Source organism: Pseudopodoces humilis, chromosome 20 (genome assembly GCF_049639895.1).
Source record: "Pseudopodoces humilis isolate 2021_Gansu_Grassland_sample_001 chromosome 20, ASM4963989v1, whole genome shotgun sequence".
Classification (NCBI taxonomy): Eukaryota; Metazoa; Chordata; class Aves; order Passeriformes; family Paridae; genus Pseudopodoces; species Pseudopodoces humilis.
Window position 1 is genome coordinate 348,124 of NC_142219.1, and position 16,026 is coordinate 364,149.

General features: G+C 45.0%; 1 protein-coding gene across 3 annotated transcripts in view; it reads right to left on the minus strand.

Annotated features, from left to right (window-relative positions):
- ADGRD1 (adhesion G protein-coupled receptor D1) overlaps positions 1–16,026 on the minus strand; it is a 120,491-nt gene that overhangs the window by 85,502 nt on the left and 18,963 nt on the right. For all 3 annotated transcript variants that reach the window (XM_088065027.1, XM_014253924.2, XM_005524211.3), the window contains 4 exons: positions 15,116–15,233; positions 14,197–14,307; positions 12,529–12,604; positions 10,662–10,803 (listed from right to left, as the gene is read on the minus strand). In XM_088065027.1, the coding sequence (XP_087921153.1) occupies positions 10,662–10,803; positions 12,529–12,604; positions 14,197–14,307; positions 15,116–15,233 (447 nt within the window). The remainder of the gene's footprint in view (positions 1–10,661; positions 10,804–12,528; positions 12,605–14,196; positions 14,308–15,115; positions 15,234–16,026) is intronic.

Genomic DNA, 16,026 nt, shown 5'->3' on the forward strand with positions numbered 1-16,026 from the left:
TCAGGACTTCAACACTGAATAAATCTGGGGGAAAAGTTTTGTACGAATCACAAAACAGCCATTACATAGAAGGTGAAACTGAGAAATCAGAGGTTAGAAGAAAAATTCAATACTGTTCTAGCTTTTTAATTACTTGGAGTGCAAATTAATAGCATTACATTGCAAAGCTGACACTTCTGAGGGCCTTTAAGTAATACTCCTAAAAAATTACCATTTGCCATATGCAAAAATCAAAAAACTTATTTTAGGTTGAGGTGGGAAAAAACACATAGAAAGAAACAAAAAAGCTTTCTCCCAAATATAAAATTCCAAAGCTTTTTGAGGGTGGAACTGCCATCCCTAATAACAAATGGGAATCAGTAAGATTTCATCAGTGTTGCTGAATAATCACAAAGTGACTCAGGAAAACTGAATTCCCTGGCATGTCTGGTGCTTTCTCCAAACTTATTCTTCTGCTCCCCTGGATCCTTGTCCTGCCTGAACCAGCTCTGCTGCCTCTGCCTTGCGAAGGACTCGACTCCTTTTGTTTTTTTGGAAAAGGGAAAATCCCTCCTCAGCAGCTGCAGATTTCCTGCCAGAACAGCCCCAGCCCCGTTTCAGTGGCCAGTGCCACTGTCCACAGAGAGGAGTTCAGAGCCTTTGGGAAAGGATGGTGGGGAGGCAGCAAAAACCCCAAAGTGCCGCCCTCTGCTCCTTTCTGCCTTCTCTAAAGCACGACTCCCCTGCCATTTCTGAGCTAAAATTACAGCTCCTCTGACCCAAGGGTTCATTTGTGCTGTGAGCTGCTGCCAGCCCTGCCCTGCAGCCCAGCCTGGCCCTGCCCTGGAGCTGCCAGGCTCCCCTGGGGCTCCTTGGACAAATCCCTGGGAAAGCTCAGGGCTCCCTGGAGCTCCCAGGTGCTCCCTGCCCATTGCACCAGCTCAGGAGCACAACAAAAAGGGTCCAATTCACTAAAAACCCCAGTGCAATTCACTAAAAACCCCAGTGCAATTCACTAAAAACCCCAGTGCAATTCACTAAAAACCCCAGTGCAATTCACTAAAAACCCCTGTGCAATTCACTAAAAACCCCAGTGCAATTCACTAAAAACCCCAGTGCAATTCACTAAAAACCCCAGTGCAATTCACTAAAAACCCCAGTGCAATTCACTAAAAACCCCTGTGCAATTCACTAAAAACCCCTGTGCAATTCATGAAAAATCCCAGTTCAATTCATTAAAAACCCCAGTGCAATTCATTAAAAACCCCAGTGCAATTCACTAAAAACCCCAGTGCAATTCACTAAAAACCCCAGTGCAATTCATTAAGAACCCCTGTGCAGTTCATTAAAAACCCCAGTGCAATTCATTAAGAACCCCTGTGCAGTTCATTAAAAACCCCAGTGCAATTCATTAAGAACCCCTGTGCAGTTCATTAAAAACCCCTGTGGTTATTTCTGTGCCAATGCCACTAATGCCACCAGCAGAGCAAGAACCCTTTTCTCTGTCAGACTGTAAAAGTGCTGTCAGACTGTAAAAGTGCTGTCACAGTGTAAAAGTGCTGTCAGACTGTAAAAGTGCTGTTACAGTGTAAAAGTGCTGTCACAGTGTAAAAGTGCTGTCAGACTGTAAAAGTGCTGTTACAGTGTAAAAGTGCTGTCACAGTGTAAAAGTGCTGTCAGACTGTAAAAGTGCTGTTACAGTGTAAAAGTGCTGTCACAGTGTAAAAGTGCTGTCAGACTGTAAAAGTGCTGTCAGAGTGTAAAAGTGCTGTCACAGTGTAAAAGTGCTGTCACAGTGTAAAAGTGCTGTCAGACTGTAAAAGTGCTGTCAGACTGTAAAAGTGCTGTCAGAGTGTAAAAGTGCTGTCACAGTGTAAAAGTGCTGTCAGACTGTAAAAGTGCTGTCAGACTGTACAAGTGCTGTCACAGTGTAAAAGTGCTTTCAGACTGTAAAAGTGCTTTCAGACTGTAAAAGTGCTGTCAGAGTGTAAAAGTGCTGTCAGAGTGTAAAAGTGCTGTCAGACTGTAAAAGTGCTGTCAGAGTGTAAAAGTGCTGTCAGACTGTAAAAGTGCTGTCACAGTGTAAAAGTGCTGTCAGACTGTAAAAGTGCTGTTACAGTGTAAAAGTGCTGTCACAGTGTAAAAGTGCTGTCAGACTGTAAAAGTGCTTTCAGACTGTAAAAGTGCTGTCAGACTGTAAAAGTGCTGTCACAGTGTAAAAGTGCTGTCAGACTGTAAAAGTGCTGTCAGAGTGTAAAAGTGCTGTCAGAGTGTAAAAGTGCTGTCAGACTGTAAAAGTGCTGTCACAGTGTAAAAGTGCTGTCACAGTGTAAAAGTGCTGTCAGACTGTAAAAGTGCTGTCACAGTGTAAAAGTGCTGTCAGACTGTAAAAGTGCTGTCACAGTGTAAAAGTGCTGTCACAGTGTAAAAGTGCTGTCAGACTGTAAAAGTGCTGTCACAGTGTAAAAGTGCTGTCAGACTGTAAAAGTGCTTTCAGACTGTAAAAGTGCTGTCAGACTGTAAAAGTGCTGTCAGAGTGTAAAAGTGCTGTCAGACTGTAAAAGTGCTGTCACAGTGTAAAAGTGCTGTCACAGTGTAAAAGTGCTGTCAGACTGTAAAAGTGCTGTCAGACTGTAAAAGTGCTGTCACAGTGTAAAAGTGCTGTCAGACTGTAAAAGTGCTGTCAGACTGTAAAAGTGCTGTCAGACTGTAAAAGTGCTGACACAGTGTAAAAGTGCTGTCAGACTGTAAAAGTGCTGTCACAGTGTAAAAGTGCTGTCAGACTGTAAAAGTGCTGTCACAGTGTAAAAGTGCTGTCAGACTGTAAAAGTGCTGTCACAGTGTAAAAGTGCTGTCAGACTGTAAAAGTGCTGTCAGACTGTAAAAGTGCTGTCAGACTGTAAAAGTGCTGTCACACTGTAAAAGTGCTGTCAGACTGTAAAAGTGCTGTCAGACTGTAAAAGTGCTGTCACAGTGTAAAAGTGCTGTCACAGTGTAAAAGTGCTGTCAGACTGTAAAAGTGCTGTCAGAGTGTAAAAGTGCTGTCAGACTGTAAAAGTGCTGTCAGAGTGTAAAAGTGCTGTCAGACTGTAAAAGTGCTGTCAGACTGTAAAAGTGCTGTCACACTGTAAAAGTGCTGTCACAGTGTAAAAGTGCTGTCACACTGTAAAAGTGCTGTCAGACTGTAAAAGTGCTGTCAGACTGTAAAAGTGCTGTCACAGTGTAAAAGTGCTGTCAGACTGTAAAAGTGCTGTCAGAGTGTAAAAGTGCTGTCAGAGTGTAAAAGTGCTGTCAGACTGTAAAAGTGCTGTCAGACTGTAAAAGTGCTGTCACACTGTAAAAGTGCTGTCAGACTGTAAAAGTGCTGTCACAGTGTAAAAGTGCTGTCACAGTGTAAAAGTGCTGTCAGACTGTAAAAGTGCTGTCACACTGTAAAAGTGCTGTCAGACTGTAAAAGTGCTGTCACAGTGTAAAAGTGCTGTCAGACTGTAAAAGTGCTGTCACAGTGTAAAAGTGCTGTCAGACTGTAAAAGTGCTGTCAGACTGTAAAAGTGCTGTCACAGTGTAAAAGTGCTGTCACAGTGTAAAAGTGCTGTCAGACTGTAAAAGTGCTGTCACACTGTAAAAGTGCTGTCAGACTGTAAAAGTGCTGTCACAGTGTAAAAGTGCTGTCAGACTGTAAAAGTGCTGTCACAGTGTAAAAGTGCTGTCAGACTGTAAAAGTGCTGTCACAGTGTAAAAGTGCTGTCAGACTGTAAAAGTGCTGTCAGACTGTAAAAGTGCTGTCAGAGTGTAAAAGTGCTGTCACAGTGTAAAAGTGCTGTCACAGTGTAAAAGTGCTGTCAGACTGTAAAAGTGCTGTCACAGTGTAAAAGTGCTGTCAGACTGTAAAAGTGCTGTCAGACTGTAAAAGTGCTGTCAGAGTGTAAAAGTGCTGTCACAGTGTAAAAGTGCTGTCACAGTGTAAAAGTGCTGTCAGACTGTAAAAGTGCTTTCAGACTGTAAAAGTGCTGTCAGACTGTAAAAGTGCTGTCAGACTGTAAAAGTGCTGTCACAGTGTAAAAGTGCTGTCAGACTGTAAAAGTGCTGTCACAGTGTAAAAGTGCTGTCAGACTGTAAAAGTGCTGTCAGACTGTAAAAGTGCTGTCACAGTGTAAAAGTGCTGTCAGACTGTAAAAGTGCTGTCACAGTGTAAAAGTGCTGTCAGACTGTAAAAGTGCTGTCACAGTGTAAAAGTGCTGTCAGACTGTAAAAGTGCTGTCACAGTGTAAAAGTGCTGTCAGACTGTAAAAGTGCTGTCACAGTGTAAAAGTGCTGTCAGACTGTAAAAGTGCTGTCAGACTGTAAAAGTGCTGTCAGAGTGTAAAAGTGCTGTCAGACTGTAAAAGTGCTGTCACAGTGTAAAAGTGCTGTCACAGTGTAAAAGTGCTGTCAGACTGTAAAAGTGCTGTCACAGTGTAAAAGTGCTGTTACAGTGTAAAAGTGCTGTCAGACTGTAAAAGTGCTGTCAGACTGTAAAAGTGCTGTCACAGTGTAAAAGTGCTGTCACAGTGTAAAAGTGCTGTCAGACTGTAAAAGTGCTGTCAGACTGTAAAAGTGCTGTCACAGTGTACAAGTGCTGTCACAGTGTAAAAGTGCTGTCAGACTGTAAAAGTGCTGTCAGACTGTAAAAGTGCTGTCACAGTGTAAAAGTGCTGTCACAGTGTAAAAGTGCTGTCAGACTGTAAAAGTGCTGTCACAGTGTAAAAGTGCTGTCACACTGTAAAAGTGCTGTCACAGTGTAAAAGTGCTGTCAGACTGTAAAAGTGCTGTCAGACTGTAAAAGTGCTGTCAGACTGTACAAGTGCTGTCAGACTGTACAAGTGCTGTCACAGTGTAAAAGTGCTGTCAGACTGTAAAAGTGCTGTCAGACTGTAAAAGTGCTGTCACAGTGTAAAAGTGCTGTCAGACTGTAAAAGTGCTGTCAGACTGTAAAAGTGCTGTCAGACTGTAAAAGTGCTGATTCTCCCTCAAACTGCCCCCTTTTCTGTCAGGCCTGGGAGTATTCCACCCTCAATGCAGACCATGCTCTGCTTTTCTCCTGAGTGGTCCAAGGCAATACCAACAGCGTTTTCCTGCAGAAAGTGTGAATATTTAATGTGGGGGGGAGAAGAAATCAATTTACATTAAATGGACTTGAAGAGTTTTCAAATCCTCATTTTCCTAACTATAAATTCATCCCATTTGGAAACTGCCCCACTTTATCACCAGGACAGCAAAGCTGAAGACAACTTTTCAACCCTCAATTATGATGAACTGGATTTTCTGAGTTCCACAAAACCACACTGAACTCCCTCGCGTTCATCATTCGTGTCTAATGTGTCAGACATGCCAACAGGCAACTCTCAAATGTTCCTGGTCCACTCCTTCTTAACTGAAAGCCAACAGGGGAGTTCCACATTCAAAAAATTTAATATTCTATGAGATAGAAATACAGACAAATGAATAAATGTCCTGTTACTGCCCATATCCTGCTGTCTCCCTTACAAAGAAACACTGAGGACTTGTTTCATGATGAATGAGTGACAACACAGGCAAAGTTTTGTGTCTCCAAAGGCTTGAGCCTGTTCTGACATGGAAATTAAACCTTGTGTGGATTTCAGCTTATCACAAAGCAATCCTGGTTCTTACAGCAGGCCATCTGCAATTGACAAAAATCTGTATTTTTGTTAGTTCACCTTCCTAGACTGTCAGAATGGAAAAAATGGATTTTCCCTTGGGAAAACCAGTTCTGGGATGTTTCTGTCGATAGCATTAACAACAGAAAGCTCTTGCTGCTTTGTTAAGGGGGGCAGTGCTTCATCATCGTGACTGCTGGGGTTTTAAAGTTGCCCAAAAGCAAGAAAAGCAGCTGCAACTCTGTTCATTTCTCCTGTGACCTCAGTGGAGTTCCTCTGTTCTTACAGCAAGGATTTAACTTGTGTAACAAACTTTTATTGGGTTTTTTTTTCCTTAATTGTGGTACATCCTGCAAGAGTCACAATTTTAATTGTATTTTCGTCAAGTTCTCTCTGTCAAAGTCCTTTCAGTGAAAAATTATACCTTTGTTCTGCAGATGTGGGCAAGATTCATTGTTTTTCCCCGATCAATATATAAATTAGCCAACACTTAACTTGCCATAAAAATTAATTGGCTCCACATTGATTTGTGTCTCTCATGGCAGCACTAATATTTGTGTATGAACGGGAATGGGTTCTTCCCTTATTTATTTCCTTATCAGTAATGATGTTAAACAAAGCTGGGGTATTGCATGGAAAAAGAGAGAAAAGGATGAGGTTTGGGTGTGTTTGGAAGGTAAAAGCCCCATTGCCTCGTGAAAACTCAGTGAGAAAAGCCAGAGTGGGAGCAGTCTGCTCTGAAGGAGGCAGAGCTCAGTGTGTGCCTGCTCTGCAGCAGCACAGGGAGTGAATTCCTGAGCTGATCCCACAGCTCCTGCCCCTGCAGGGACAGCCAGGGGACACAGGGGACACAGCAGGGGACAGAACAGGGGACAGAACAGGGGACACAGCACAGGGGACACAGCACAGGGGAAGAGGCTGATAATCGATAGGAGAAGCTGATAATCAATAGGAGAAGCTGATCAGGAAGCTGATAATCGATAGGAGAAGCTGATAATCGATAGGAGAAGCTGATCAGGAAGCTGATAATCGATAGGAGAAGCTGATAATAGGAGAAGCTGATTAGGAAGCTGATAATCGATAGGAGAAGCTGATAATCAATAGGAGAAGCTGATCAGGAAGCTGATAATCAATAGGAGAAGCTGATCAGGAAGCTGATAATCGATAGGAGAAGCTGATCAGGAAGCTGATAATCGATAGGAGAAGCTGATAATCAATAGGAGAAGCTGATCAGGAAGCTGATAATCGATAGGAGAAGCTGATAATCAATAGGAGAAGCTGATCAGGAAGCTGATAATCGATAGGAGAAGCTGATAATCGATAGGAGATGCTGATCAGGAAGCAGAAGCTGGTAAAGCCCCGCTGATGAAGGGAAGGCTGGCGGGGCTCTCGTGGGAAGCTCTCCCCACGGTGGGAGAGCAGAGGCAGCTCCTCAAGAGCAGGAGAGCAGCAGCTGTTTGAGCATTCAGAACGTGGCAGGAAAGGTGAGCACCTCACGGTTCCCCAGGCTCTGTGGTTGTTAAAATGAACACCTCCACCAAAGGACTGAGATGGAACAATGCTAAATTATTCCTGACTTGTAGCATCTTAGTAAAACATGCTTTTTTTTTTTTTCCCCAGAATCAAACAATTCTTTAAGGTGGCACTGCCCCAAACGCTATTTGAGGGAAAAGCAGCTGCATTAAGAATTCCCAATTTGCATCTAATCTTCATGTGAGGACTCTCACAGAGGGTGCAACAGCCAGGAGCTCACAGCTCCCCAAAACTGCAGCTGCACATCTTCCCCTTCTGCACAGAGGAACGAGAAAATAAACCCTGGAGAAAACTCTGAGTGGTGGAAACTAATGTACAAGCAGTTTTCTCCCAGATGTGAGGCAATTTTCCCTGGAGTGCCAGCCAGGAGTGAGGGATCCTCAGGGCTCTGAGCAGTGCTCAGGCTGTGCCTGCTGCCCTCCTGTGCCATCACCTTCTCCCCAAGGCAGTTCTGGGCCCTCTCTGTACCAAACGTGCTGGATTTACACCCTGCTGCTGCTTCTACCAGCCCAAAGCTGCCTGAAGCACAAGAATTTACAGCTACTCTGTCCCTAGGAGAGTCAAAACGTAACTTCAGCATGGGCAAAAATCAGGGCTGATGCTACATAGTCTGTGCCAAGTGGGTTTGACACAACTTCTTCCTCTGTTGCCTCTTCTGACTTTGTCCAGAGCACATTGTGCTGCATTTCAGCCTTGACATTCATCTCCTCTAAATTTCTACCCTGTGCTGTAATTACTTGGATCACACAAGTGAAATGTTAGTTCTCCTCTAGTTGCTCCTGCTATGAAAAACATCTTGCTGGAAACAGAATTTTTTCAGATAATCATTTTACAAAATGTACTTTTGCCTTACTACAAAACATCTGGACAGGTCAAGAGCAAGCTGTCTCAAAGCACCATCAGTCTCCACATCCTCCCCCACGCCCTGGAGGTGTCAGTGGATTTTGTTCATTTCTGTGATCTCTGGCACTGGACACAGTTGTCCACCCGAGCTGGTGAGCAGCAGAGCATCACCCTTCTTAAATCTGTCCCAAAAATGTCTGTCTGTCCCTGAAGTGTCCCCAAAAAATGACTGTTGCAATTTAGTGTGTTGAATTTTGTCTCTTAGAGGATTTAATTCGGGCAAAACTTTGCTGCTGGAAAAGAGAACTGAAATCTGTTCAGTGTGCACAGAGCCTGTGCTGCAATTTCAGCAAGAGCAGGCACAGAGCACAGCCGGCTCCCCCTGGCCCCTGGAGCCTGAATTAATGGGGTTTGGTAGCTCTGAGTGAGCCCAGAGCCCAGCTCAGCCCCATGGCCGGGCTGTGCCCCTGCCCCAGGAGCACTGACACATCCCTTGGGACATTCCCTGCCCTTCCCTGACATCATTCCCAGCTCGGAACAGCTCCTGCTTCAAAATGAGAGAGAAATTCCCTCCCCTCAGCAGCTCCTCAGAGCCATGTGAGAAATGCAGAGCTTGCCCTGCCCCAGGGGATTTAACTGGCTGGGCTGTGGAACCATAAATGCTGTGTGAAGTTTTGTTTCAAGAGGTGATATTCAGTTCACAGGCATCCTCTTTGTAACTATTGCCTAAAATAGACTTGCTTTATTCCAACTTCCTTCTGTTTTCTGTTGCTCAGGGATTGGCATTTTTCCTGCACACATTAGAGGAAGAGGAATTAAGAAGTCAAACTTTAATAAAGAAAAACTGTTTGGACTTGGCATTTTTTACTTTTTCTTATTACACTTTCCCCTGTTAAACTGAGAACATTACATGGAACAAACAAACAGCTATAAGAATGAAATGATATCCACTTCAAATGTTTCTCCCATTACTGCAGTATTTTAATAGATAAAACAGGTTTCTAAGCCAGTTTTTATGCTCTCAGTTTAAACACATTATTCAATCACAAACTTGATAAACAACTTGATGTTACTCTTTAAAGCACCTATTTTAACACAGTCATCTTGCAGCCAGAATTTCTTTTACATTTTAAATTCTACTTTTATTCTATGAGGAGCCCTAAGGAACCAAAGGAAAGCACTTCAGAGTGAAGCAATATCAGAAAGGATCTGTGCTGCTGTCAGCTGAAAGCTTCCAGGGACATGGAGCCATTTCCCAAACTGCTCAAGTAAATTCACTTGAATTTACTTCTGTAAACTTGCTTAAGTCATTTCCTTATGTAAATTTACAGTTGTCTGTATTTCTATTGCTCCAAATCACTGCACGGAATTGTTTGGAGGCACAGCAGAGCACAGGAGAACAGGTCTGGCCCCGTGCAGCCACACTCGGGCACAGCTGGAACAATCTATTCATCATTCCCTCATGTTAACCATTAATTAAAAACCAAACGAGCAATTACACTCTGAAAGCTGGAGATGTCAGAGGAGAGCAGTTTTCCTGTCAGATTCAACCTGCATTGTCACTGAAGAGCTCTGTGAGAGACACCAGCACCCTTCCAACAGCAAAGAGCACACCTGCAGGAGATGCTGCAGCCAGCCCTGCCCACTCCCCATCCCCAGGATCCTGCTGGCCCAGACAAAGAACCACCCTGATGAATGGAACATCGCTCCCTGGAGCCCAGGAAGGGACAAAAAGCACAGCTTTGTCCAAGAGCCTCCCAGTAAATGCTCATTACTGCAGCACGAGCCTGGGTAAATGAAGCAAAGGGAGTTTTGCAAACAATCTGCACAAAATTCACTCTTCACAAGTGCCCATCTCTAAGGGACATTTAGGAGCCCTCAGTTTGAAAAACTGTCAGCAAACAGCACGCTTCACTCCTGAGCCTCAGGGGGCTTCGTGTTCTCTGCAGCTTTATCAGAAGCCCAACAGAAAGAAGATAAACTGGCTGGAAAACAGCTTTAAAAGAAAAATATGATAAAATATTCAGAAGAAGATCTGAGAGATGCATTCTAGGAAATGCTGAAGAATTTACATCTTTCCTTGCCATCCCCACTCAAGGCTGTAAGTGGGTCAGAGATGCTGCAGTGCCTCCTCTCAGTTCAGGACTGACCACACAGACACACCTTTCTCCAACAGCAAACAAAACCAGCCATTGCTCCAGCTTCTTGCTGGCATGGTTTGGTGAAAATGAAACACCTTCCAAAATCCATCAGTTTTATTCAAACTTTTCTCTGAGTTTTCTCAGGTTGCTGTATTTTTTGGCTCTCATTTCACAGGTTCAGAACCCTCTGCTCTCTAGAAAGGGCAGCTCAGAACTAGAGCGGGGATTGGAACCATCAAAACCCCTCGGTTCCCTCAGTGAGATGAAAAAGCAAAAACCACAATGAACTCTTGTTTTTGATCACTCCATCCCAGGCTCACTGCTCACCTTCTCCAGCACCAGCGCTCGCAGCGTTTGCAGCAATAAAAAAAGAAGCCATAATGGTGGGAAAACATCACATTGTAGCCACAAATGGCAACTGGATGGCTACAGAAAACACCCACAGAACCGATGAGAGAAGCAGCGGGGAAGGAGCCAGGCTCTGAGCCGCAGCTCGGGTCTCACTCACCAGTTTGTGGGCGAGCTGGATGGTGATGACAGGAGACCCCGACAGGTTGTAGGACAGCTGGGGCACAGGTTCCACCTTGAGAGAGATGAGATAACTGCTGGCTGAGATCATGGAACCCTTGTAGGCAGCAGCTTCAGCAATCCTTGGAAAGAAGTAAATGTATTAAGGAAAAAGAATAACGACTGGATTTTTAGTTCACACGTAACAAAGGAACACAGGACCTCCTTTTTCCACCCAAGCCAATGAATTCCTCTAGGGCAGCAAGGTCTGCCCCCAAAGGATCCTGCAGCACTAGAAGCCTGTAAAGCCTGGGGAGCAGCTTTGGACACCTGGGGACTGATATCAAAGGTCCTCCTTCACCCTGCTCCTCCTGGCTCAAAGTGTTTGGGGCACTTGGAGAGAATCCTGTGAAGGGACCTTAACCACACCCAGAGCAAAGGGAGGAGGAAGCTGGCAGGGGGTTTCAGGCTGGCTGATCAAACAGATAAATCAGTGTGAGACACACAGACAAAATGCTCATAAGCACAGGAATGTCTTTAGAAGTGATTTATGGCTTTACCTTGAAAAATTGATGATGTCCAGCTAGATTTGTTAGAGGGAAAGACAGGTCATACAAACATACAAACATGAATTTGACTAAATAGCTGATTAGTTCTGGAAATGCATTTATTCTGGTGCAAAGTAATTTTGCAGCAGATGAGAACCCTTATTTTAAGGTAAAACTGATGAGTCTGGCATTTTCACACCTTTAGGAGTGACTGGGATCCATTTGGTTTCAGGGTAGGATTTTTCACGCTCTCAGCTTTGATAGGCAGCATCTTTAACCTGCTTGTGTTTGCTAAACTTTGACCTATGTCAGGATCATCTTCATTCTCCTTCTCCCTTTGAAAAACTGAGATTACATCTTATCACCTTAATAAATTGCATTGATCCTGCTCTTTGGAAAGCATAGGCTCCCATAAGCTATTGCCCCAGTTTCTTCATGTGAGTACAAAATGCACAGTGGTGGCACAGCTCCCTCACAGCCCCTGCTGAGTGTCCCTGTCCTGGAGAGCAGGGCAAATTGATCTAGAAATGTCAGTCAGTAATTGCTGTGTGATCATCTGGGCTGGGATCCAGGCTGGGTCAGGCAGGGCTCCTGGCAGTGCCCAGGGAAGGGGGGCACTCCTGGCACTCCAGGAGCTGCTGCTCCTCTCCTGCTGCCAGGAACAGCCCAGCAAAACGTCCAGTGCGAGACACTGAGCCACACAGCCCAGAGAAAATCAAATGGAAACACAGCCATGCACCTGTTTAAAAGGAGTAATGGTTGGCATGAATGGCCTTGCAGAAATCCCCTGGGAGCTGTGCTGCAGAGGGTGATACAGCTCTGCATTTACTTTATCTTATCTGCTAATGATTGCACTGATGGAGTACATAAAGCAAAAGCTCTTTAAAGAATTGCCTGGTCTCCTGTTATAAAATCAACTTATGGGTTTCTAGGATTAGGATTCAGATTTTGTCTAAAGAGGGATGTTATGTTTTCTTACTTGTTTCATTTAAGTGCGAGCTTTATCTTTATATGTGCTAGGAGAAAAAGCACAATTTCCTTTTATGAGACAGATTAAATTATGAAATTCTAGTACCAAATCTGATGAATGGAAGGAGAAGACAAAGAAAGACAAACAGGTCGCTACGGGAATCTGTTTTACTGCAACCTAAAATAAAACACGTAATGTAAACTTTAATCTCTCTCTAGTTAATGACTACACACCCTCAGCTCTGCAGAAGCAGGGTTATGGTTTGTAATTTGTTTACAGCTGATAAAGACAGGAGTGTTTAAAGGTGTATCACCAGGGAAATGAACAGGCTGTTACCTCCTGGCACTTACCTGGTGTCCACAGGGTTGATGTTTTGGAAGAAATAATGCATGTTGTGGTAAAGCAGGCCCACGATGGTGATGCAGGCTGTGGAGAGGGAACAGGGGTTATTCCTCAGTCCTAAACCAGAGAGCTTCTCTCCTGGGGCTGAACTGGGTGTGAATTTAGAGCCCTGACTTACAGAACTTCCCATCTTTGCCTCTGCAGAGCTCTGATGCTCTGCTTGGAGAGAGTGTGCACAGCACAGACACCACAAGTGGAACAGGAGGATGCCTGGGCTGCTCACCTGCACCCCCCAGATCAGCTGTCAGAGCACACAGAGAGGTGGGCAGGGCACAGCAGAGCCTCCCCCACCTCCAGCTGAACCAGCTCAGTCAGTCCCAGAGTCCTGCCTGCTGCAGCCCAGGTGATTCTGGGCTCTCCAGCATGCGAGTGAAGAGCCAGATGTGTGTTTTCTCAGAGGGAGCCACACAGATGGCTTTTACTGCCCCTCCTGTTGGGTTCCAAGTATTTACAGTGTCAGCTGTCCAAGGTGAAATAACACATTTTTTAGGTTAGCTCATCTGGACAGTGTAGGAGTGTGGCCTGAAGGCTGAAATTGCTCAGAAGTGAGCTCTAGCTGGAAAAGAGTAAAACATTTAATGCCCTGGATCATTTCAGGATACAAAGCACGACAATGTTCTGGAAAATCAAAGAAAATCTGCACGGTGAGGAACTGTATAAGTGGGAAAGGAAAAGACTCTCACATGCTATTTTTGGCATCAGAAGTTGGTTTGCAATTATAGTTATTCAAAAAGGACTTGCAGTCTCCAGCCAGAGCCCCTGCCAGTGCAAAGAAACAAAGCTGTCACCACAAATCAGGCAGACAGTTCAGTAACTATGGGAGAATTTCTCACTGCAGGTTATTTCCAGCTAACTCTGCACTTTCTGAAGGAGGGACTGACCATCCCTCTGCAGAGGTGACTGCAGAAAGGCCTCTGGGTGAGGAAATTCTGGGGGGTGGAGTTTAGGGAGCAGAAGTCAGAATTGCTAAGATCTGAGAATGGAGGTAGATGCTTTTGTAAATTGGTTCCTTCAATCTCTGAGGAAAGCATAATTAACTTCAAACATTGTTGTTTTAGAGTCTTGAGTAAAGGTGCATATTTTAGCCACGTTTCTTTTTGGGATTTTTGAAATTTTAGCATAGCTATGGATTTCTGAGTTCTGCCTTTTTGCCATGAGTGTAGCCTAGATCTTCATTCTGTCCCTGTAGCTGCTATTGCTTAAACCTGTTATTTTATAGCTTAATTTTATACAAAAGACCAATTTTGCATGAAGGGAGATGTAATACCTGATCTGACATCTGAGAGTTTCTTAAAAATAACCAGTTTAGATAATTAAAAAAAAAATGATTATGAAATTATGGCTTCTCTGATGCAAAAATATGTCAGAATTAAATGGCTTCAGTCTCTGCTGCTCAGCTCTGTTATTCAATATTAATTCAAGTAATATGAAAACTCCACCACGTTAATTGCTCATTATTATGACAGGACACTGCTGCCTCCTCAGACTCAGTGCAACCCACAGGGATCAAATCAGTTACTTAAAAAATAAGGTGAACCAAAACCTGCTCTAAAACAAAACCATTTTTAGAGGCCCTGTGCACACAAGTCCATTTCTCTCTTTAATCTTTTCCTTACCTTTTCCATGGAAAGCTTCACTGGGGATGGAAATGTAACTCTGCCCTCGAGATGGAAATCGGTAGTGGGACACATTCAGGGTCTGAGGGTGCATTTTGACCACAGCGTAATCTGTGGATAACCCAAACAAAACCATCACAAACCAACAGCCCCTGCAGCTCCCTGACTGTTTATCCAGACTTCCTGAGAGCTCCTGCCACTCCTGCATCTACACCCCAGCTCTTTGCAGACCACAGGGTAAATCCAGAACTGCCTTTTGTATCTGACTCCTGCGTGGCAGAGCAGGGGTCTGAGCACTGCTCCTGAAGCAGGGATCACCTCCCCAGGGCACAGAACAGACCAGCAGCACTGACTGGAGTCCTGCACATGAGAATCCCGGGGGGCAGGAGATGCAGGCAGTGATGGATGGTCCTGCCCAGGTTATTCACCCCTCAGAGGGGTCTCAACAAAGCAAAGCAGGCAGCCAGAGCAGATCAGACACATTTGACACCTGCAGCATCCAAAGATGCAGATGAAATTAGGGTGCTCAGATGCTAACCAGCAGTAAAATAAAACTCTCCACAAAGGTCAAAACTATTCCTATTGTTTTCAGTCTCTTGCAAAACCCGTGCAAAGATTGAGGTTTTGCAGCACCCAAACCTCCACGGGCTGCATAAGATCTCTGGGCCCTTTATCAGCAGAGCATTGCTCAATCCTTCACACATGGCATTTATTCTGAATTCCTCCCCAGATGAGCCCTGGGGAGCTCAGGCACAGCCAGAGCCGATCACCTCCAGCCAGCTGCACAGACATCCTCCCCCAGTGAAGCTCGGCTTTACATTCCAGAGAGGGAAATGATGGCTTTTGCTCTCCTGCTCCAGAGGAGAGGTGAAGCACAGGAGGGTTTAGGATGAGAGGGAGCAGCTCTGCCCAGCCCCACCTGCCACGGCCGAGGAGCCCTCGAGGGTCAGAGGCAGCGAGTCCCCGGGCAGGTTGTTGGACAGGTGAGACATCACCGTGTCGATGGTGAGGATCAGGCTGCTGAACACCACGGGGCCCTGGGGAGAGACAGGCTGTGAGCTGGGGACTGCTCTGCACAGCTCACGGGACAGGTAACACCTGCAATCCAGCCAGGTAACACCTGAAATCCTGCCCAATAACACCTGAAATCCTGCTCAGGTAACTCCTGAAATCCTGCTCAATAACACCTGAAATCCTGCTCAGGTAACTCCTGAAATCCTGCTCAGGTAACTCCTGAAATCCTGCTCAGGTAACACCTGAAATCCTGCCCAATAACACCTGAAATCCTGCTCAGGTAACTCCTGAAATCCTGCTCAGGTAACTCCTGAAATCCTGCCCAATAACACCTGAAATCCTGCTCAGGTAACACCTGAAATCCTGCCCAATAACACCTGCAATCCAGCCAGGTAACACCTGCAATCCAGCCAGGTAACACCTGCAATCCAGCCAGGTAACACCTGCAATCCTTCCCAATAACACCTGAAATCCTGCTCAGGTAACTCCTGAAATCCTGCCCAATAACACCTGAAATCCTGCCCAATAACACCTGAAATCCTGCCCAATTACACCTGAAATCCTGCCCAATAACACCTGAAATCCACCCAGGTAACTCCTGAAATCCTGCCCAGGTCAGGCAGGTTCCTCCCACCCACAGTAAATAAAACCTTGCACAGATGGATCCAGAGTTTCCCAAACTGCTGTGTTGGATCCAGCCGCTCCAAACGGCGGCTGCTGACAGCCAGAACTACCCAGGACTCAGCAGAACCAGGCCAAGAACTGTGCAGAAGTTTTTTGACAATAAAGATTGGTATCAGATCTCTCTTGGAACAC